Genomic DNA, 24,897 nt, shown 5'->3' with positions numbered 1-24,897 from the left:
TTTTATATCCCTACCAGCAATATACAAAGATTCCTATTTCTCCATATTCTCACCGCCACTAATTTTGAATTTTGTTTTGTTCTGGTTTTAAATGAAAGTCATCCTAGTAGGTGTTAAGTGGGATCTCATTGTGGTTTTGATTTGCAGTCCCTTTATGACTAATGAGGGTGAACACTTTTTGGGGGACAGGGACAGGGTCTCACTGTCTTGCCCAGGCTGGCCATCTTCTTGCCTTAGCACTCCCAAGCAGCTGGGATTACAAGCATGCAACACCATGCCCAGGTCTGTTGAATATATCTTCATGTGCTTATTGGCCATTTTTTACATGACTTGGTTTATATGATTTAGGTTCCTTGTCCATTTGAAAAAATTGGGTTGTCTTTTTGTTTTTGAGTTCTATGAGTTCCTTATATATGCTAATTACTAGGCCTTAACCAGATAAACGATATTTAAATCCGCTTTCCATTGCTGTGACAAGAAGACCCAACAAGAACAATTTAGAGCAGTCTCAAGGTTTCAGAGGTTCCACTTCATAGATGGCCAGTTCCATTGCTCTGGGCCTGAGAGGAGGAAGAACATCATTGGAAAGGAAAGCAGGTCAGGAAATGACAACAAGGAAGGAGAGAGAGAGAGAGACAGAGAGAGCGCTCTGCTCACCAAGGACAAGATACCCCCAGTGACCAACTTCCTCTTGCCACACCCTACCTACCTACAGTTACCACCTAGTTAATCCCTATTAGTGGATTAGTCCATCAATTAGGTCATAAATTAATAAATTCATAAATTAATCATTTCATCTTTGGACTTTCTTGCATTGTCTCACACATTTTTTGGAGGGGTGGGGGGACACCTGATCTAAACCACAATGCATGATTTGCAAAATTTTTTCTCATTCCCTCTTCTCATTCTGTAGATTTTTATTATTGATCATGACCTTTGATTGAATAAAAGTTCTCAATTTCTATGAAGTCTGATTTATTTACTTTTTCCTCTTGTTGTTTGTGCTTTTGGTGTCAATCTAAGGATTCATAGCCAAATTCAAGTCAATCCTCAAATTCAAAAGGAAATGCAAGGGACTCCAAACACCCAAAACATAATGAAAAAGAAAAACAGAGTGGAAGTACTCACACTTCGCAAGATTGAAAATTTAACACAAAGCTACAGTAATCAAAACAGTGTGTCAGACATAGGATAGACATAATGACCAGTAGACCAGAACTGAAATTCCAGAAATAAATTCAAACAATTGATTTCCAAAAAGGATGCCAGTCCATTTTAATGGGGGAAAGAAATACTTCATTCAACAAATGGTGTTGGGATCACTGGATCTCCAAATGTTAATGAATAAAGCTACATCCCTACTTCACACCCTACATACAAAAATTAACTCAAAGTGGATCAATGACCTAAGAACAAGAGATAAAATGATAAACCTTGTAGAAGACAACATAGGAGTAAGATTCAGCACAGAGAATGTAAATCCACAGAAAATTCTACCCCCCCCCGCCCCCGCCGCAGTTGAAAGTGAACCTCTTTTCCATCATACATTTTGCTCAGTGAACTTGGGGATGGCAGTAATGCTGACTGATTTTTGTCATTCCTGTAATGCTTCATGAGAAATATCCTTGAAGAATATCAGAAAGGAAGCCAAAAACAATGTGTGTGCATAGGCTAATCCTAACAAATAAGTACAATTGGCCATGCGTAATAAAAATAAAACCCATATGACATTTTAAATGAAACTCACTCTGTGGTTTAAAAAAATTAGTTTGCTGAGTTGATCAACTCCTCTCTTGCATGTCCTTCTTACTTGATAATGTTATTAGGAGTAGATAATGTAATGGTTAGAAGCACAGAGCCTGGAGCCAGAGAGAATGGAGCCCAGACCAGGTATCACCATGGACTTAGCAGAAAGACATTTTGTCATTTATTTAACTTCTCTCTGTGTCTCAACTCTCTGACCTTTAAAACCCTACTTCCTAGGATTTTTGCCTAACCCATAGTAGGCATTTTTAAGTGTGTGCTATTATTTCTAGGACTGAGGCAGGTTGGAACAGCCGAGAGAAGTATTTTTATGCTTCCTAATGAACTGGCCCATGGTTATGTCAAGGGTTACTAGAGAAAGCAGCCCGTACTGTGGCCATAAGCCTGCACCCATAGACCTCCACCTACAGAGCGTGCAACTGACCAAGGGCCCCAACTGCCATGCTCTGAAACCCATCACCACATTTTCACAGGTTTCCCTCCAACTGCTCTCAGCCAGGGACTACCTGCTGCAGAAATGCCAAGGGAGGCTATTTGAGAGAATCAAGAGAATTCCTCTTGGTCAGCTTTGGCTCAAGCCCTCTTTGACAATCTTGTCAAAACTTCTTTATTCTGCAGGACAAGCAGGATCTTCTATCCCACTTTGCTTTCCTTCCAGATCAGACTTGCATCAAGGCTCAGGGCCTCTCCAACCTTCCCCGCCTCCCTATTTTCTTCACTGTTTTAATCCCAATTGGAATTCGATTCTTAGAAGAAGGCTTGGATTCTTGCAGTCTAGCACTCAAAGCTCTCTTAGATATGACCTTATTCAATTTTCCTTCTTATTACCCATCTCTTACATGGAGGTTTCACTCTTGATTTCCAAATGTGCATGATCCTTCTCTCTCTCTCTCTCTCTCTCTCTCTCTCTCTGATACTGGGGATGGAACCAGGGGTGCTTTACCATTGAGCTATATATCCCCAGTCCTTTTTTTTTTTTAATCTTCTATTTTGAGACAGAGTCTCACCAAGTTGCAAAGGGTTTGGTTAAATTTCTGAGGCTGGCATCGAACTTGCAATCCTCCTGCCTCAGCCTCCTGAGTCACTGGGCTTACAGATATGCACTACCACACCCAGCTTATACTTTCCCATCTCTGAGCTTCTGTCCATATCCCTCCACAGAGAAAGTACTCACTACCTGGTCATTTTTGCCTTTGCGGTTGCATGTGTCTATTGATCTTGCATCTCACATGTCACCTTCTCTGAGACTTTCATGATTGTGTCAGCCAGATGCACTCTTTTCCTTCTCTAAACCTCTGGGACTCTTGTTTTTGAGTTCTTTTACAGGCTTATTAATAGCCATAAATAAATCTCTTACTCTGAACTCTCCAAAGAACCCAGTTTGTATAGAATAGGCACTTGATAGTTGTAGAATATAATTGAAAAATTAGGGGGAATTCTATTCTAGTGAATTTAATTTTTAACATTCCTGATTTCTAACAGCTCACATTCATTTTGTTTGATATAGCAACAATGTATTCAGGTGAATAAAAAAGAAACCCATGTATCAAGGCACTTAGGGCAGAATATAGTCCTAATATTTTAAGCATTTTAATATTGTTTGAAATGCTTCATCAAATGTGGCTGATTTTCCCCCCAAAGGAGTAATGATTTGAAATTCTAAAATACTTTTGGGTTTGTCTGTGTCCATGTCTATGAATAAGGACAAAGGAACCAGGACAAACAGTGGTAAAGAGAGTGTTTCTTCCTTCAACATAGGGTCCCCGGCTTAAGGGCTGGTGAGGCCAGTGTCCCTCCCTTTGGGCTCCATTCCAGAAGCAGAGGAGGGGGATTCTGTCATTTCCATGAATGTTTATAGGTGGCCTATATATAGTAATGCCAATGAGTACTAACGAGCTCAATGTGTAGAGAATCGTATTTCTTCACATATGCCTGATCATCTGTGATCGTCATTGTGGCTGACATTCATCAATTTTGCAAAATTGTGCCAGGAACTTTTAATCCAGCTCTCCCAACAGACTTGTCTTCATATCACACACAGGTTAGGTGATTGTCCCTAGGTCATGCTAGGTCCTTGAGCAAATCCCTGATAAGTGTATCACAGGGATCCAAAATATATGTGAATCATATAAAATCAGTTTCTTCTCCCCAAACTCATCCTAATGCTTTCTGGTCCATCTCCTCAGGCAATCCAGTATAAGGGGAACTGCCATCATCAGGCTAAAGGCAAGGTTTGGCGTTCAGCCAGGGTACAGCAGCCGTGCCAGCTCAGCCTCGGGTAAAGGCTGTAACTCTTTAACCTGAGTCTGTAATCATTTCCGGTGGAAAATAAACGCTCAGGTAAGACTTCTCAGGTGGAAATCAGGAAGAGGGGGGCCAGTGCTGGGATCCAATAGCACCTGCTTGGACGCTCACCTATTAATGATTTAACAAGAGTGATCACATGGGACAACTGCTGCTCTTCTCAGCCCTTGTTTTTCTCACTAACAGGTCTGCAAATTGCCCAAGATGGATGGGTCCAGCAGAAAAGAGGAGGAGGACAGCACCTTCACCAACATTTCTCTAGTGGATGACACAGGTAAGGAAGAAATGGGTGGATTCTTCAACACAATTCAGCAACTGCTAGGCAGGTTTTTAAAAATATAACCTTTATTATTTTTATTATAATGGTAAACCATCCTCATTCTAAAAAAAAACTTGAGAAAATACAGCTACGAAGCAGTTTTTAATTAAGAGCTGTTTTTCTTCTTTTAAATTAAGTGATAATTTTTAAGGTTCCTGTGGTTATGTTACACGAGCTTTTAAAACTAAATCAAGTGAAATATAAAATGTTCATTTCCTGAAAGTTCTGGAATCATGACCTCAAAGTCGTTTCTAAACCTATGATGTTATTACCATCTTCTTGTTCACTTATAATCAGCTTCTTCTCTATTTTATCAAATAATTCTATCACTTTTAAAAAATGACCTAGAATCCACTGTGATTAGCTTTAAGAATTATTTTAGAAAATGTCTGGGTTATTTCAGCAAGGACAAAGTTTGCTGAATTTAATACGGAGAAGGAAACCGAGTGGGGGGCGTGGTTCTAAAGTGCTGACGGTAGGGATAACTAGGGCTCACTTGACATCTTGGAGAAAATAGTTATGCTGAATTGCACAATGCTAACTAGAAGCATTTCAAACCTGTAAGCACCCACATCTTGGTGTGTGTGTGTGTGTGTGTGTGTGTGTGTGTGTGTGTGTGTGTGTGTTGGTGGTGTTTTTTTATCCAGGTTCCTTAGCGCAATCATAGGAGGCAGCCAGCAGACTGAGCTAAGCCATGGGGGTTACTGGTTCTGATTAACAGAGAGCAGAGCATGAATATTTAACACGCACTGCTCTTTCATACAGCCACGCTTCTCCACTTTCTCCCTAAATGCTCAGACTCCAAAAAGCGTCTTTGTAAAGTGCAGCCAGACAATTAACACAAACCGCCAGCCGGAGCCAGCTTCCCTCCCAGCCCCGCGTAAACATGCTGGAGTCTTTGGAAATGAAACAGGAGTACTTTCAGGCTTTGAAAGAAGAGGAAAGGTGCGAGGTCCGGGGCTGTTGAAGAAATGGGATACTGCTGTCCTTAACAGCTCCCACCCAGGTGTTTTAGAAAAATGAGAGAACTGCAGAAGGCAGTGAAGGAAACAAAGACAGGGAAACCTAAGTTTCTCAGCTTCCAGAAGGCACCATGAGCCTGATCACGTGCCTGGGAGTCCTATGTGCCATGGGGGAGGGGGCGGTTCAGACAGGGGCTTGCTTGCTTGGAGGCAGCTCAGCCCACAGTGCTCCCTGCACTGTGATGTGGGCTGAGCCTAGAAGCAGGGCTCTTGCGGGGTGATGAGTCTGGAAATTCTTCTCCCTCCTCCACATCATTACATTCTCTTTTTCTTCCACTTCCTGTCTCATCTTCCACCGTATGTCCAGTGGGGGAGATGCAGGAGGGCAGGGAATTTCAACTCAGATGTTTAGTCCCCTGTTGGCAATGGTTTTGAGAGGAAATCCATCAGAGCTGCTTTGAACAAACTGAGTCCAGGGCGTCCTGGCTCCCAAAGAAAACCCCCTCTTCCGTGGTTAGACCACTCATAGCATCTTAGTGCAAACAGGGGCTCAGGACCTGGTCCAGCAGGGAAATCAGTGGCAGGCTCAGGAACGTGTACTGACTTGTGCTGTTTCAGTATTTAAAAAAGATAAATGGAAACTGTTGACCAACTTGTGACCAAAATATGTCAGTTAACTAAAACACCATATTTCTTTGGCTTTGGGTTCTACCTTGTCCACTGGATGTGGCAGCACTGTTAAAAAGAGCTTGGAATGAGATAAATGCAAATAGGAAAACACATTATGAACTAAAGGGAACACCATGTGACCTGTGTTGTCTAGGGACAGGGGATATGGGTACTTGGTAGAGCTCTTGCCTAGCATGCCCTGGGTTCAATCCCTAGTGCGTGTGTGTGTACAGACACACAGGAAAGAAAGAAAGAAAGAAAGAGAGAGAGAGAGAGAGAGAGAGAGGGAGAAATGTGGATACCATGCAAGAGTAAAGCATTAAAACAATGTTGTTTATATCATAAAAAATTTTTAGTCCAATTCCTTGCTTTTCTTTTGGTAACACACATGTGTGTATTGTACTGTATACACACATGTAGTACACAACAAAAAGGAGGCCCAGAGAGGTTAAGGACCTTGCCTAGGATCACAGAGCCAAACTGGAGAGGAAGGAAGCACTTGTTGAATCCCAGATTCCATAACATTTATTGGATTATAGATACAACGTGAGGTATCTGGAATAAGGATGTATTAAGCATGTATTTAATCTCTACAACATCATTGGGATATTATTGTCATATTACAAATGATAAAACCCTGAAATCTTGAGTATCTTGCTCAAGGCCACTATGTAGGCGATGGGAGCGCCAACTCCAGGTCCTGCGTGATGGGGCACTTCCCCTGAGCCCTCTTCTCTCTGTACATTTCTAGACGGCCCTTGAATGGTAACAGTCGTGTTGACTCACTCTTAGCTCTTTGGGAGCTGTGGACCTGGGTACAGGGCAAGCCTGGCCTCCTTTGTGAGACAGACAGAGCTGATAGGCCTCATGAGGAGGTCCTGGTGATTCTCTGGAAAGAGCTCTGGCTATGGATGCTAGCTGGCGGTGCTGCTGGAAGCTGCCAGATGAGGAGGTTGCCACACAAGGACATGCTCTCTCCTTCTTCATGTGCAGTCAGGCCTCAGCTCTGGAGTGGACTGCCAGTGTGGCTGCTTCAGGCCTGGTCACCGCCTCTTTTGCTCCATCACCCACTCTGTTATACCGTTTCTTATTCAGAGAATGGCAAGAGAAAGGGGGTTTGTGCTAACTAAGGTTTGTATGAGAGAGGACTGAAGGCATTAGTTATTTCATTTAGTTTGGGATTTTACTCATTTATTTTTATTTATTTGTTTATTTATTATTTATTTACTTTGGTACTGAGGACCACTGAGCTACATTCCCAGCCCCTCTTTTAAATTTTTATTTTCAGACAGGGCCTTGCTAAATTGCTGAGGTTGGTCTCGAACTTGGGATCCTCGCTGGGATTATAGGCATGTGCCACCACACCCAGCTGGATTTCATTTATTTAAATAATCCTTCTCACTAGCATGAAGCCATGAGAACTGGCTATAAACCAGTAGTGTTCCATAAACTCACTTGAGGTTAGTTGTGTTGCTTTGAGAGCAAATGTCCCCATAGACACCAGGATCTAAATGATAGAACTGCACACCAGTCCATGCTGTCTAACCTCAAGGTTCTGATCAGGATGCCCAGGTGCTCCAGGGTACTAGAACAGGGTACTACACTGCAGTTCCACGGGGTGTCTCAGCCTCTACCAGACACTGTGAGAGCCACTGACCAGAGCGTTCCGGTTTCACATTAGACTGAGCTACATTTCTTTCCATGACACTGTAATGCCAGAATCACCCCCAATAGACCTCCAGGAGCCGAATCCGATGCAATCACACAAGAGTCCATTACAGGCTCGAGCCTGGACTCACAACCATTCCCAATGCAGCGGTCCCAGGGAGTGAGTCCCGATCCTTTGTTCAGTGAGATTTTATAGGTTTTGGGGGGATACTCTATGGGTCACAACATCACATACAGAAAATCATTCCATACCACGGGAAAATCAAACAACAACTCTTGACATTGATTAGCACAGTCACTGGTGGGAACAAGTTGGGTAGGGGTGATTGGTTAGTACAAGAGCGGGGATTTGTTTGAACTGATTGGTTTAAGCCACGAGGGGAGTACCTGTTGAACTACATGGTTTCCCAACGTGTTATCAACCACCATAAACTACTGGGAGGGTCATCTGGCATCCCAGGTATTTTTCCTGTCTCATGCTGATTGGTGGCTGCTAGGGGGTTGCTATGGATCCCCACCTAGCCAGACTGAGTCAGGGACATCTGGTGCAGCAGATCTCTCCTGTTATTTACAACAAACAACTCAGCAGGGTGGGTATGTGCCTAGGAGTGCTCTGTGGGTTTTTCCAAGGACAAGGGTCACGCCCTCTTCCTTGGACAGGCTTTGCTCTGAGGTAGAGGCTGGTTTCTCAAAAATGGAGTCACATCAGTTTCTCTACCCCATCTCTTTGGCTGCCGGGTTTTCTGCAGTTGCTAGGATAAGAAGTGAATTCTGTGTGAGAATCGATGTAGATCCAGGTAATAAGGGTGGTAGTTAGAGAATGCTGGGGAAGTTATATCATGCCAACAGGTGTGCACATCCCATGCACACAGGTGTTCCTTGACTTATGATGGGGCTACATCCTAATAAACCCATCGTAAATTCAAAATATCCTAAGTAAAAAAAAATGCATTTAATACACCAATCCACTGTGCGTGATACCTTAAGGGGATAGCATCAGCTGCCTTCCCCATGACCCTGTGACTGACTGGGACCTGTGCTCTCTGAGGTGCCCGGCATCGCCAGAGAGGATCTTATCACAGATGGCCAGCCCAGTAAAAGATCAAAATTCAAAATTCAGAGTCCGATTGCTACTGAAATCACACCATAGTAAAAGTAAAAAAAAAAAAAAAAAAAAATCATAAGCTGAACTATTGTAATTCAGGGATTGTCTGTGACTTGTTTAAGAATGAAACTTAAAAAATGCTTTCTTCCCAACTTAGGAGTAGTTTGTGAAGAAGTTTGGATCGAAACACTTAACACATGGAACCTGTTGGGTGTTTCTCCTGGTCTTGGAGCCCTGTGACAAAATTACTGAGACACTGAAGGCACCGGTAAACCAAGCCAGTTTGGGTGTCTCTGGTCAGCTATGCCATGGCTGGACTGGCCTCTGGCCCTGCGGAGGTGGGGGCCATGCTGTGCAAAGCCAAGACATGATAGTACGGATCTCTGCTCCTGGCTTCTCTGTTCTGGCTTCCCTGGTGTTGATGCCACACCCTCCCATTCTCAGGCTCTCCTGGGGACCCATCTTCTCCAGTGTTTCCCCAAGATTTGGTTCTTGGTCTCTCCCTATATAATCTCACCCACTCCTGGTTCCATGCCTACCATCCAGACCCTAGACCAGTGACTCTAAAACAGCCTTTGCCAATTCAAGCACTTCCGGGCCAGCCAGTGTGTGTGTGGAAAGAGGCTGTTAGGCTTTGGATGTGAGGCGTCCCCCAAATCTCCTGTGTCAATGCAGGTATATTCAGAGGAGGAATGGTTGGATTGAGAGCAGTAACCTAATCAGTCCATCCTGGTTAATGGACCCACTGGATGGTAAGGTCCAGGAGATGGGGTGTGACTGGAGGGGGTCAGTCACTGGGGGGTGCCTCGGAAGGGTGCATCTTCCCCGCAGCCCCTCCCTCTTCCCTCTCTCTGTTTCTTGACCCTGCGTTGAGCTGAGCAGCTTCCCGGCCCCCCCAGCCCTTACCCTTGACTTGCCGCCTCACCTTGGCCCAGAGCAACGAGTCTGTCTACAGACCCAGAGCTCTGAAATCGTGAGCCCCAAATAAGCCCCTCCCCACTTGTTCTTGTCAGATATTTTGGTCACAGTGATACAGAAGTTAACTAAAACAGAGGCAATTGTAGGCTACCATTTATTTCATTCAATTAAAAAAAAAAGATTGAAATTTCAACTCTGTCTTTCAACTGGTTTTTCACTGTGCATCATTCAACTGCACCAGACACTGCGGCCACCTTGGCTTACTGAGCAATGGCGTCTCAAGTTTGATTCTTGCGAGGACAGGCTTCGTTTTCATTTTACACATGGGAACGCTTTTCATTTCTTGCCACCATTTTCCTTGAAAACACACGGTCCTCATGGACTATATTGCATTTCCACTTTTTCCTTATTTTTATATTTGCTTTTTCATTAACAAATAAAAACTGTATACATTGAGGGTGTGCCAAATGTTTTTTGTGGTAGAGTAGCTTAATCAAGCTAATTAACATAGATTAACATATATATACACATGTATAACCGCACACACATCATTTTTTTTTGTAATGAGAACATTTAAAAGCTACCTTCTTGGCAATCTAATTATCTACTAAATTGTTACTAAACTAAAGTCTTTATGATATACAACAGATTTCTTGATCTATCCAAATGGAATTTTATATCCTTTAACCAACATCTCCCCCAATCTCTCTAACCCCTATCCCCTGTTAATTCCCATTCCTTTCTCTCTACTTCTATGAGTATGACTTTTTCAGATTCTACCTATGGATGAGATCATGTGATATTTGTCTTTCTATGCCGGGTCTATATCACTTAATATAAGGATTCCCAGGTTTATCTTTGTTGTTACATGGTTTTTGTTCCTTTTTAAGGCTGAATACTATTCCACTTCTAATACACGCCACATTCTCTTTATCCCTAGAACTATCAATAGGCATTAGGTTGTTTCTGTTTCTTGGCTATTGTGACTGGTCATACTGTGAATACAAGAGTCTCAGATACCTCTTCGACATACTGATTTTATTTCCTTTGTATATAGTAGTAGGATGGCAGGATCATATGTAGTTCTAACTTGTAATTTTTTGAAGAACCTCCATGCTTTTTTCCACAATGGTTGTATTAATTTGCACTCCCGTCAACAGTGTACAAGGATTCCCTTTTCTGCATGTCCTCACCCTCACTTGTTATCTTTCATTTTTTGGTAACAGCCATTTTAAGAGTGTGATATTTCATTGTGATTTTAATTTTCATTTCTCTGATGGTTAGTGATAGCAAGCATTTATATGACTTCTTTTGAGAAATGTCTACTTGGGGCTTTTGCCTATTATTAAATTGGGTTATTTGTGGGGTTTTTTGCATTTTCTACTTTTAACTGAGATAAGTGAACAAAAAATAGTTTCCTTTCCTCTTTAATGTAAAAAAAAAAAAGCAACAACACATTTCCAAGACACACTAGATATTTTGATTCTTTGTGCTATTTCCTGATTTTTCCATGAAGAATCAATCATTTTTCCATGATTTTTTAATGAACTTCCTGTTTGTCACCTATTGCTAATTTTGAACACAACGACACACAGGTTCAAACACAACACATCTGCAGCACAGATGTGACTGCAGAAGAAACTATTTTCAGGCTTCTGTTCTTGAACTTCATTGGTTGTCTTCATGTTTCTTCTGAGTTTCTGAATCATGTTTCCATTGCCTATGAGATCCCTGGATATCAACCAGGTTTCAGATGGACTTACCTTCCACCCCCAAATCTATTCCCCTTCCCCGTCCTCATAATTGGAATGAGTGTCCCCACCACCTGCCCAGTTTGAAATCCACGAGACTCTTCCCACAACCAAACCAATCACTGATTCTTGTTGACTTGACCCTAAAAGTGTTTCTCAAATACTTTGACCTCCATCCCTGCCTCCGCTCCCCTGGTCGGGCCCTCAGGACTCCAGTGAACCCGGGCAGCACCTCTCAGCGGTTCTTCTTCTCTCAATTCACGTCCTTTTGTATCCGTCATCCGCACTGGCCATATCTCTTTCTTCAGAGAAAAATCAATGCCTCTCATCCTGTGCTGGATGAAGTTCAAGATACTCAGTGGGACATTTGAGGTCTCCCTTTTCCTGGCTTTACCTACCTCTTCAGTGTCATCTCCTGCCACATGGTTTGGGCTCAGTAGGAGACACTTAGTGCTCCAGGTACACAGTGCTTAGTGGGCTTTGTACTGCCGTCCCTTTGCCTGCAATGATTCCACCCATTTTTGTCTTTGCCTGACTGGTTCCTTCTTGCTCTTCAGGACCCCATGCTGCATCACCTCCCCCAGGAAGCCTTCCTTGATCTTCCCAGGCTAAGTGAGGCTTCCTTTTTGCTTGCTGAGAACTGATCCTACCTCTATCCGTGCTGTTTCATAGCACATTGTATTGTGTACGTGAATGTTTCTACCCAACAGACTGAGAATTTCCAGAGGACAGAGCCTGGGTTTTAAATGTCCAGACACACCTCACACCTATCACAGTGGCTGGCACATAACAGATGCTCAATTCGTTTTTGCTAAATAATTCTAGCTGAATTAGTATGTATGTTGGGATGAGGACGAGTTAGATAGTCCAGCCTCTGGGCAAGAACCAGCTTCGAAGATCATTTTTCTGAAGTCATTTCTATTCTTTTGAGCTTCTTTCCTGACTGTCTTTGAGTCAGTTCTGTGTTCAGAAAACATCAGTTGAGCACCCACTACTCTAAGTCACCTGCTAGATAGGAGCCAGTTATCCAAAGAGTTGGCACAGGCAGTATGGCCAAAGGGCTTGAACTTCAGAATCAGAAATGCCCGGATTTGAATCTGTTAGACTTTGAGCAAGTGAGTTAACGTCCCTGAGGCCCGGTTCCTTCAGGTGCAAGATGATCACAAGAGCACGTCTCAGAATCCTTTTGAAAACTGAAATCGTGCGCGAGGCTTCTTGAGCTAGCCTGGCACAGAGTGAGGACGGTGTCGATTTGGTTTCCTCCACTGCCCCCTTCAAGGAGCGCATGCAAAACTTTCTTAAAAGGCTTCCAGATTTGCCTGCCTCCGTTCTCATGGTAACGGCAGTGTCCTGTGGACGTGGCACTATAAGCCAAGACTGGCTGTTGACGTGGGCCCGATAAGGGAGCTTGGGGGATGAAGGGAGGTGGACGTGAACACACTCCTTACACAAGAGCACGATTCTTTTCTGATAAATATAATGAAGCCACTCTCCTCCCTCTTCATCCCGACCCTCACTGCTTCCCCAACGATGTCCTTCCCGCCGCTCTCCTTTATGCCCCAGCCTGCTTCCTGACTCTGCTTTCGAAAACCGAAAACCGCCCCTGAATAATATTCGAAGCTGCGGCTGCTTTTGGCATCAGCCAATTAGCCCCCATTGTCAGGTTGTAATGTGCTTCCCAGACAAGTAGCACAATTGTTGTGTGCTTTTATTCAGGGCCGCTTCCTACCACTCTGCAGAAAATGTAACAATACCCCCTCATGCCTGCTGAAAGCAGCCTGGGTTTGAAAAGCTTTCAGAAGGCCATCTGCCAGCCCCTCGGCCAAGCACAAGATCAGAACAACGCCTTGCATTAGTTAGCACTTGCAGGAAAAGGTATCAAGAGCCTGTGTTCCTTTTCATCTCATCTGCCATTATCATATGGCTAAAGAAGGAAATAGACTTGTGGCTACCCAGCTGGGAGAAACACTGAGTGGTAGCAGGAGTCCTGTCCCCGAAGAGGGAGCAGGTCTTTCTTTTCTGGTGCTGAATGGAGCTAGAGTTTGCAGACAGCACCACGCTCCCAAGTGCCTGCTGTGTGCTGTTAATAGCTTTGATGGGTTATGCTGGACAGCTTGGGAGACAGCTATATGGATGGAAGTCCCAAGTGGGTGCATCATTGAATAAGTATACAAGGATGTGGCAAGTGCCACCTGTGTGTATTTGTGTGTGTGTGTGTGTGTGCACTCACGTGCTAGCCAGGTCCAGAGAAGCTCCCCTGGTGTCATCTCTATTTACACCCACAATGAATTTGGCTATGAATGTTAATTTTAAAGATTATCCAGACATTCTTAAGGGCATCAAAAAAAAAAAAACATCATCACTAGCATGCTGGAAATGATATCTTTAGTGGAATCGAACAAGTATATTCATTGCACCCGTGATGGCAGAAAGTTTCAGCAAATCTTAATTGGCATTTGGGATCCATCTAAGTATGGATAATAACATTGGCAGAGCGAAATATCTGTCCCTGTAAGCTGAAGATAATATGGACGGTGGCATTAGGAATACCTCCTCTGGCCCAGTAAAATGCCTTAGAGACTTAGCATAAGAGATTTAATAAGAAGAAGGAGATTAAGCCCGCTCCTTAGCCGCTTATGAAAGTGGTATGGCTCTGGGGTCGCTAATGTATTGCTAGGAATTGTAAGTGCCTTTTCTGCGAAAAAATCTTCAAACAGAAGAAATCCACTTAGCTGAAATAAATGATCTAGCATAATGAAAAAACTACTTTTAATAAACAAGCTTAAGAAATGGAGTGTGAGGGCAGTATCTAAATGTTTTCAGTAATCTAGAGTGTTCTCTAATTTTCTCATCAAAGAAAAAGTATTAATATTTTGACTCTTCCTTCAAAAGACAAAATCATCCATCAGTTGCCTTATATTGGCAATGTGTTGTTATTTTTTTTTTCCTCTTCTTTGTTAGATTAGCAAGAAACGAGAGTGGAAATGAGATTTCTTTTCACGTTAAATTTATATGAACTCCTTTGCAATTGTGTTCATTTTTGTTTCCCCCAGAGGAGGTGCCAAAAAATCAGGGGTGAATTTTATTTACCTGAGCTTCTGAGATAATGAGATGCTGGCTTTTCTCAGATCTATGGAGAAAGGGTCCTGGGCCTGTTTCACAAAAGCCCCGCTTGGACTGGATCTTTGGACACAATTGCTCTCCTAGGCCTCCCGTCTGAGATGACTTGTCCAGAATTTAAGGATCAGACCCCGGTTTTCTTTGGGACTCTTCACATCATCTGGCATGCAGAGGCAGGGAGATTATCAGCTCCCAGAGAACAGGACAGATGAGACCAACCAGCTTCTGCTGAGCTCCCAAACCTAGAGATAGACATTTAAAATGATGCAAAAGCTACGAAAGATCCTACTGGAAATAATAATACATATGTCAATCACAGAACCAAAGTCATCATACAGACTGTCCCAGAAAGACATGTTTTGCTCTCCTAGGTAGATTTCATGTTCATTTTTGAATGCTCAATGTGAGAAACACAAAGGGCCCAGTGGCAGCCCACAGTCAAGGCCCTGGAGATGGCGAACCCTCCTTGCTCTGCTTTGGAGTGACGTGCCTCTGCGCTCCACCAGCCTTCTGGGGCCGCGCAGTCCACAGCTGGCTCAGGGCCCTCCCCGACTTTCTGCCGGGTTCATCATTGTTCCCTTCTTCTCCACACTCACGTGTCATTGTCAGCCTGATGACTGACTCAGAGCGCTTGGCTGCGCACATGCGTGGTTCCCATCGCAGGGAGCCTGTTCCAGAAGCTCGGGTTTTAAGGCACCTTCTCTTTATCCCTCCCCAGAAGCCGAAGGACCTTTTCCCAGCAGACAAAAGGCTCTGCTATGGTTTGCTCTTCTGTGTGACTTGCTTTCATTTTCATTTTTGTTGGCAAGGTCAGTGGGCTTTTCTCAGGTCACAATAACTATTTAGAAAGCTTCGTTTGAACAAATATTTAGGGTAATTGTCTCAGCCATGTTTCTCTCTCTCTCTCTCTCTCCTCCCTCTCTCTCTCTCTCTCTCTCTCTCTCTCTCTCTCTCTCTCTCTCTCTCTCTCTCTCTCTTTTGCAATCCTCACTGACTTGAGCTGCATGCTATGATAATCCACCTCACTGTGCACAATGGACTTCTCTCCCTTCTGATTGGAGCCTTCTAACAGTGTAAAAATGGGATTTCTGTAAATAAAATATCACTGATGTATAATTTGTGTAATTTGAGAGACTCTTCAGTGTGTGGTGACTGTTGATCCCCAAACACTAAATGTCACATTTTGCCCCTGTGAAATACATAGTGATGAGAGTCACTATGATTTGCACATGACTGAGAGTCTGCATTTCAAGGATTCTTTTTCAAAGAATGCTTTTTTATTTTTGCAGGGGTTTGTTTTTGTTTTTGCTAACATGGATGCTAACTCCTTTATTAGTCCATTTCATAATTTAGGACGTTATTCTTTTTCCATAATGTGTGATCATTTGACTGTGGGAGGAATTAGGCAAATTCACAATTAACAGATGTTGCCATGCTCTGTGATTACATCTTGAAGGGGTTTTTGTTTTGTTTTGTTTTGTTTTTTTTACCTTTTTTGATGGAAGTGGAAAAGATGATTAATTAGATATCCTTCTAGTTTTCCCATAGGTTCTAAATTCTGGTGATGATTACAAAATCTGTTGGTTTTTTTGTTTTTGTTTTTGTTTTTGTTTTGGAAATCCTAATAATTCTTTGGATAATTGTGACTGTCTAAAAAAAGAGCTGGGTGCCTAGGTGCAAGCTTGTAGTCTCAGCGGCTCAAAAGGCTGAGGCAGGAGGATGGCAAGTTCAAGGTCAGCCTTAGCAACTTAGCAAGATCTTCTGTCTCAAACTAAATTATAAAAACTGGCTGAGGATGTGGCTCAGTGGTTAAGCACACCTGAGTTCAATCCCTGGTACTCCCCTTCCCTCCAAAAAAATTTTAAAAAGTTTTCACAAATAAAAGTAAAAGGGTCACAAAAAGAAATGTTTGGAGTAACCCGCATTTTATTAACTAGTCATATATCTCTTAGATGGATAATAATAATAATAACAAACACTTGCTAAGAACTTAGCACCTAAGAAGTTCACATTTATGACCTCATTAAATCCTCACAAATATCATGGGGTAGGTATTATTACCCAGGTTTCTCAGATAGAAAACTGGGGCTAAGAAAGATTTAGTGACTTGTACAAAGCAGAGCTGGGATTCTAGCCCAGGTCCAAGTGACTTTGAAGCCTTTGTCAAATGATAATGCATCCGAGTAGAAATTACTAGATAGATGGCATAACTACATCACACTGACTAGGCAGAAGCAATAAGGTGCCCAGGCTGCAGGTATTGAATAATGAAATATGGTCCTGTACTTACATTATGAGGTCAGTGTTTCAAAAATGTAATCACAGAATCAGAGGGCAAGAAGAGCCCCAGAGGCTCTCCAGCAATATTGGGACATGCTCAGACAAGAAAAGGAGAATATAAAATTGTATCTATGTTGTGATTACAGCCATGGAAAAGTAATTTATGTATATGGACTCAGACAGGAAGAGAACCAAGAAAATGTATTTATTAGTGTGAAGGGATTAGAGATTATTAGATTTTCATGGTGTCACATTTATATATATATATAAATATATTTAAAAAATAAGATTAACACTAGAGTTTTTCTAATATATGAAAGTAAAATATCAAATCTAACAGGGAAGCTCATGAAACTAGCAATGCTTAGATTATAGACATCTATCAGCACATCTTTTGCATTTTTAGTAATATATGCAAAAAGCCTTCGAAAATAAAATATAGAAAATGGGAAATTCTACAGGACATGGCAGGTGGGGAGCAATGCAGGGAGATAAGATATAAACGATAAATGCCACCAGTTGACAGAGTCTTATCTGACTCATTTTTGCCTTTTGTTTTAAAACAATCTCAAACTAAGAAAATTGGCGAGTACCTTAAAAATAATTCTTTTTTCCTGAATTATTCGAGACTGAGTCACCAACTCCATCATCCTTAGATACTTTAGTAGTTCCTACAAACAAGGACTTTCTCCTACATAATATAATTAACACATCAGGAAAAGAACAACGGCACAGCCCTCCCCCTGAGCTTCAAAGTCCATTTGAGCTTTGGTTGTCTGGATGGTATGATTTGCAGCCAAGGGACCAGTTCAGAACCCCACATTGCGTTCATCTGTTACATCAGTTTAGCCTCCTTTGATCTGAAACAATGCCTCAATCTTTACTTGTCTTTCACGGCTTTGATGCTTTTAAAAGTTAGAAGGCAGTTATTTTGTAAACTGATCTTCAACTGTGTTTGTCTAATAGTTCCTCAAGATCAAGTTTGGCAAGAATATCACAGAAGTGATACTGAGTTCTTCTCATTGCACCCTACCTGGTAGTCCTTGTTTCTAGTTGTGCCTTTAGCAGTGAAGTAAACTTTGGTTCATCAGTAGTCATCTTACTAATCTTTTTTTTTCTTGGTAATTGGGAGATACTTAAGACTACATAAATATCCATTTCATGTCAAACTTTTAATATATTTGTATATTTATTTATGTTAGAATAGACTATGTTTTTATAATTAAATAACTGGATTATAACCCTCAATATATTCTTAGAGAAGAAGGGCTACATAATAGATTCAAATCATTCATATACAATTTTAATTTATAAAGTACTATTTTGTAATTTTACAATTTTAAAATAATATTTTAATCAAGTTAGCATGGAATCTATTCCTACTGCCTTTTATTCAAATTCTCATTTACCCTCCCTGCATCTCTCCTCCTGACAATCTGCCTCCAAATTTCTCTGCAATAGAGATAAGCAGAGTGACCTACAAGGAAAGATGACTATTCCTTTCTTCATTCATCCATTTAACAAATACTCCATGAGAGTCTGCATTGTCCTGGGTACTTGGTGCGGACTGTGAAGGCAGCATCTGGGCTGGGAAGGCAGCACCTCTCTGTAGTAAATGGATGTCAAGCAAGGGTAGACAGCACGTGTTCTTCCTGCCATGTGGCTGGAATCAATCCCCAAAGTAGTTGATTTATTTTCCTCGGAGGTTGGATGTTTATACTCCAAACATTGGCATCTTCACACAGCTCTCAGCCCGGGACTCACGTCAGCTTTGGGGCTTGCCCTCTTCCTATCAGATGTACAACTTTAACAAAGTGGTGATCAGGAGCTGAGCTGTCGGTCACCTGGCTCGTTCTGATGGAGGCCGAGGGGTAGAAACCTTGTTAATTTGTTAGACCTCACGCCTTCTCTTTCTCCTTTTCTCTTTTCACCCTCCTCAAAATAGGCCTCCTCTGTCCTTTGGCCTTACCCTGCCCCCTTTCCTTTGCTCCCTGGTCTCCTTCCCAACCCTGTGTTCAGTCCTCCCCCACCCGCACCTCCCCTCTCCATCCACGCACGGGTCCTGAGTCTTGGGGGTCTCATTCTGGCTCCTTTGGTCCCACACTCAACACACTCCCTGTGGACAAGGTTAGCTTTGTTATTTTAAATACTGGGTACAACCATTGCTGCTAATCCCATTGACCATACCTCTGAAAGTATTGCTGCTAAGGCTAATGGCTCCTTTAATTACTATTTTTTTTTAATGGAGTATACATTTTTCTTGAGAAGCAACGAGGAATGTGTTTTCTTTTTTTATTATTTATATATGACATCAGAATGTAAAATAATTCTTATTACATATATAGAACACAATTTTTCATATCTCTGGTTGTATACAAAGTATATTCACATCAATTTGTGTCTTCATACCTGTACTTTGGATAATAATGATCATCACATTCCACCATCATTAATTACCCCATGCCCTCTCCCTTCCCCTCCAACCCCTCTGCCTTATCTAGAGTTCATCTATTCCTCCCATACTCCCTTTCCCTATCCCACTATGAATCAGCCTCCTTATATCAAAGAAAACATTCAGCATTTGTTTTTTTGGGATTGGCTAACTTCACTTAGCATTATCTTCTCTAACTCCATCGATTTACCTACAAATGCCATGATTTTATTCTCTTTTATTGCTGAGTAATATTCCATTGTGTATATATATGCCACTTATTTTTATCCATTCATCTATTAAAGGGCATCTAGGTTGGTACCACAGTTTAGCTATTGTGAATTGTGCTGCAGTAAACATTGATGTGGCTGTGTCCCTGTAGTATGCTGTTTTTAAGTCCTTTGGGTATAGACCAAGGAGAGGGATAGCTGGGTCAAATGGTGGTTCCATTCCCAATTTTCCAAGAAATCTCCATACTGCTTTCCATATTGGCCGCACCAATTTGCAGTCCCACAGCAGTATATGAGTGTACCTTTGAGGAATGTGTTCTTAATTGATTAAGTTTCCAAGCTCTGATGATGAGGTCCCTGGAATCCAATCCTGGCTTTGCTAGCTGTGGTAATATTGGGCAAGTTCTGTGACCCCCTAAAACTTCAATTTTCTCATCTGGTTGACAATTCTACCCCATGGCTGGGTTTGCCTACAGTGCCTCCCGCCCTTCTCAGCTTGGCTCTGAGAAGGTAATAATCCCTCCAAAGTTGTTCACTGTGTACAATGAAGACTAAATTCTCTTCTTGCATCTACAAGGCTACCAATTGTATGGAATCCTTGGAAACTGAGAAAATAGTCACTCAGATCCTTTTCTGAGAAAGGATATGCTTGCTAAGCAGAAAATTCTCTCTGGAAAACTGCAAAAATCTTCTTGAAGTGATGATCCTATTTTAAGAAAGAAAGATAACTTATATTTTGGTCACTCAGAATATCTATTCATTTGCACCAAAAGCTTTTTGATATCTTATAGGTATTATTATTGCCTGTGAAGAAAAGATTAACAGATTCCACTAGTATTTGGGTTGTATGTATTAGCTTGTGTTTTACATTCAGTATTTTTGCAGAATGAGATAAATTTCTTTATTGGACTCTTGGTTCTGACTATTACTGTTTTGTGACAACTTCGCTTCAGAACTTAGCATTGTAAAGCAACAACCATTTTATTTTGCTTACTCTTTTGTGGCTCAGTGATTCAGGAGGGGTTTACTTGGCTAGTTAGTTCTCCTTTCGAGGTTTCCTATGTAGTTGCCATTAGCTGTCAGCAAGGGCTGAAGTCATCTGAAGTTTGATGGGCTCGTCATCCAAGATGGCTTTTTCCTATTGTGATCAGTGGATACTGGCTGCTGACTGGGATATGACACGGGGCTGTCCATCTCTTAGCCTCTTCAGTACAATGGTCTTGGAGAAGTTGTATTTCTCCTTCGTGGTGAATTTCCCCAGAGAAAATGTTCTGTAGCCACCAGGGAGAGGTTGTGTGGCTTTTCATGATGGACCCTTAGAAGTCACATAGCATCACAGTGTCACATTCTACTGATGGAAATAGTCCCAAGCCTGTTCAGATTCCTTAGGAGGAACACAGGAGTGGATGTCTGTAAGAGGCTGTCAAAGAATTTGTGGCCATGTTTAAATATTGGTTGGTTCTCTGATCACACTGGAAGGGTTAATTACATCCTTCCAAGTTCATATCCTGCCAATTGCAAATACATTCACTCTCTCCGAAGTCTCATAAAGTGTGACATCAGACACAGGCTCCAGATGTGTAATCTCAGGAAGCAGATGCAGATATGGATGAGGCTCTTTGGTTCAGTTTCAGTTCTCCAGAACTCTCTCCTGCCTAGGAAAACATTAGTACTTTTCCTCCATGTAGAACTGTTAATAAGATCCTGCTTTCTCCCCAGCCACCGCGGGTTCATCCCCACTGGCAGGCAGTGTGTTAGAACAGAAAGAGTACCAGGCTCGGACGACTTTCAATGCATCCCTGTGCTGGGGATTTCAGCCGATCACTTTCCTCCTCTGGGTCTCATTTTCCACACATGGTGAAATAAAACCCATACATCCCTTAGAGAGCTCTCTCAGCTCAAATATTCTGTGATTCTGTGAAATGCCAAAATTTTACTACCTGGACATTAGCAGATAAAAATACTTGTGATATTTAATGTCATTCCGCAAGCAGAACATATTACTAAATAAAAGATAAAATAATTATGAAGTAATAAACAAGTAAATATTTTTTTGTGTGTGAACTAAAAACTATTTTTAAGTCAATTTTGCCACTAGAGGTCAGTAGTGTACCATCTCAAAAAGAATAAATAGGCTCAGGTCCCCAACAGTTCCCTAACCTTGGCCTGAGGACATGACATTCATGGTGTCTTTTATTTACTACGAATATCTATTGACAGTTGTCAGAGGTCACAGGGTGGTATCAGTTGCCACTGTAGGTGACATTCCTTGTAAGGAAATTACTTCTTGGGTTCCTCTGGCTCTCACTGGGGTGTGATCAGGGGCCTTAAGATAATTTGATAGAAAGTAACAGGAGCTCTGAGGTGAAAAGACTGTGGAAATCCAGGTCATCCATGTCGCAGCACAGATTTGTCTGCTTCATTATGACATTGAAAAAGTGAGGACCCGGAGCAGAACATTCATTCAGACAGTATTTGTGGCCACACATTCAGGCTCTGTGCTGGGCAGTGGGGTAACATTAACAGACAAGATACTGTCCTCAAGAAATTTAAGGAATCAAGAATAGGAGTTTCTATTCAGATCCCATAGGATAAGACTATGGCTTCAGTTTCTGTGGATGATCACTAGAAGCACAGCAAGGGTCGGTGGATCCTTCAAGCCCATTAATTTGTCTAAGGCAATGCTAAGAAGATACAATGGGCCTTCGATGCCAAATCTACACTGGAACCACAGGGATACGTGCATGAGAATGTTAAAATGGTCACTGGGTTGGGGCCTATGATGCTTGCTAGGAAAAATCTATTAAAATGTACTTAACATAAAACTCTTTGGATGGGAAAGACAACATTCCAATCGAAATTTATGCCCTAGAGCATAAAGATCCCTGGAGATCTTCCCAGAAGGAACTTCTGTGTGGGTGAGCAAAAGTGAACTCCAGCCCCCCGGGAAGATTCTATCTATTCTATTCTATTTCCCCCCAAGGAAAGCCCCGGGATACTTGCTTCAATTTGTTTCATGATGTAGGTAAAGAAAGTCTATTTTTTATTTTAATGTTTTATTAGAACATTATAGTCATTCCTAATAGTGGGGTTTATTTTGACATTATCATATATGCATGGAATATGATTTGCTTCATTTCAGTCTTGCTTCATTTCTTTCTCCTCCCATCCTACTTACCACCCCTCTTCCTTTCCTTTTATCCATTTATTATTTATTTTTGTTTTTGGGGGGAATCCTAGGGATTGAACTCAGGGGCACTCGACCTCTGAGCCATATCCCCAGCCCTGTTTTGTATTTTATTTAGAGACAGGGTCTCACTGAGTTGCTTAGTGCCTCACTGTTGCTGAGGCTGGCTTTGAACTCACGATCCTTCTGCCTCAGTCTCCCAAGTTGCGGGAATTACAGGTATGCACCACCGTGCCTGGCTGATTTATTTTTTTAATTGGTGCTTTATAGATATACACAAAGGTGAAATTCACTTCGGTATGTTCCTCTATGCACTTAGCATAATTTGGTTAATTTCATTCTGTATTTCCTCCCTTTTCTTGTCCCTTCCTCTACTCCATGATTTTTGTGGGGTTCCCCCATCCTCCCTGCTAATTTTGCTCTAGCTTCCACATGAGAGAAAACTTTCAACCTTTGTCTTTCTGAGTCTGGCTTTTTCACTGAGCATGATCTTCTCCATTTCCATCCATTTACCAGAAAATGCCATAATTCATTCTTCTTTATGGCTGAACAAGACACCATTTTGTGTATATACACCACATTTTCTTTCCTTATCCATCCACTGATGGATAACTAGCTTGGTTCCATAGTTTGACTACTGTGAATTGTGCTGCTATAAATGTTGACATGCCTATATCACTATATAATATGCTGCTTTTAGTTCTTCTGGATATATACCAAGGAGTAGGATAGCTGGGTTATATGGTGGTTCTGTTCCTTGTCTAACAAAACCTATTTGTAACCTGAGATGACAATTCTGTCCTCAGGGATGAATCAGAGGAGTTCTGGACTCTTTCTACAACTTGAGGAGCTATTTTGCCTGCAGCTTAAAGGAAATTGAACTGTTTTAAACTACTTGTCAATCAACCCTTAGACCTGACATGGAAGCCAGTTCCGCGCAGGACACAGGCAAAGCCCCTCTCCTTCAGTGGCAAGACTTATTCTTGTTTTCTGTCTCCACCAGAGAAGGAAGGAAGCCTGGCCAAATCTCTGCTTTGAGCTGGGGAACCCTTGATCTGCTGTGTTGTGATGAGTGTTACTATCCTGGCAATTACCAATTTTCACCAGTTGTTTTACAATGACACCTGGGCTCCTGCTTACTTTGGATTGTACCAGAGATCAGATAGTGAGAACAAAAGGTTAGGGGCAGAGCCACAAAGTATGATTTAATTCACTTAAAAAACCATTATTATTCGTGTGCTCTTGACTTCCACCGATGCTTCTTCCATCTCCAGCTAGGAGAGCTGTCTTCCTCTTTGAGTTTGAGACATCCTATCAACACTATCTGAGACTTTTTGCGGGATTTATCTTGAGATATTGCATAAGAAGGGGAAGAAAAATAGGCATTTTTCATATAACTGAAGATCATTCAAGTTAGAAGTTACTGGGAGAGGCAGTCTGTTGTGAGCCCGGAATGTCACCGCATTTCTTACTACTGTGCCAAGATTTCAAGGCCCTGACCCAGACTTTAATGGAGCGTGTTTGTAGAGAGCCACATTAAGGCTGAGGTAGTGCTTCCCTCTGGTTAAAGAGCAAGCTTGCTTTCACTCTGTTTATAAAAGCAACAGACCCCCCAAGCTCAAGGTTTCTCTCCAGTCCCACAACTCAGTGCTTAGGCAGGTATCCATTAGGGACCTCTGCCTCACCTTCATAGGACTTGGGAGAAGAAAAGCAAAACAGCCTGAAGCTTGTGATGCTGGTGAGCTGGAGTCAGAGTCCTTGGGCTCAGACACAGGCATCTCATGCCTCTGCCCCAGTTAGCTTATAGGTAACCTGTTAGCTTATAGGTAGTGCAAACTCCAGATCCCGACAGAGGCCAACAGAGGAACACTCCAAGCTCATTCTTTTTATTATAAATGGTTGCCAGGAAAACCCAAAATGGTAAGGATTATGTTCTTACATCAAAATTAGGAAATCCATTAGCAGCCTAGAGTTTTAGAGCCTCGTTGGCAACACAGGAGCATTCTTTCATAAAATACTAGTTATTGCTATAACCCTGAGTTCTATGACCTTCAAAGCATCACTTTATGCTTATTTAAACCAGAAATCCCTTTAATACTTCTAGACCCAAATGGTTAGTCTTGATTTTAAAGCCAGATTTTTTTTAAAATAAAAATTTAGTGGAACAGACATTCAGGTAAAATGCATGA

The 24,897-nt window shown here is 42.0% G+C and overlaps 1 protein-coding gene across 5 annotated transcripts in view; it reads left to right on the top strand.

The window, feature by feature from the left end:
- Scoc (short coiled-coil protein) overlaps positions 1-24,897 on the top strand; it is a 60,668-nt gene that overhangs the window by 22,333 nt on the left and 13,438 nt on the right. For 3 of the 5 annotated variants that reach the window (XM_078022098.1, XM_078022097.1, XM_078022096.1), the window contains one exon: positions 4,255-4,342. In XM_078022098.1, coding sequence (XP_077878224.1) covers positions 4,273-4,342 — 70 coding nt within the window. In that variant the 5' untranslated portion in view covers positions 4,255-4,272. Of the gene's footprint in view, positions 1-4,248; positions 4,343-24,897 lie in introns of those variants that run through there. The other 2 variants (XM_078022102.1, XM_078022100.1) reach the window with 2 other exon arrangements.

The sequence above is a fragment of the Ictidomys tridecemlineatus genome, chromosome 9 (assembly GCF_052094955.1).
Source record: "Ictidomys tridecemlineatus isolate mIctTri1 chromosome 9, mIctTri1.hap1, whole genome shotgun sequence".
Taxonomy (NCBI): domain Eukaryota; kingdom Metazoa; phylum Chordata; class Mammalia; order Rodentia; family Sciuridae; genus Ictidomys; species Ictidomys tridecemlineatus.
Note: the sequence above shows the minus strand (reverse complement) of the source record. Positions and strands in the feature narration are given on the sequence as shown.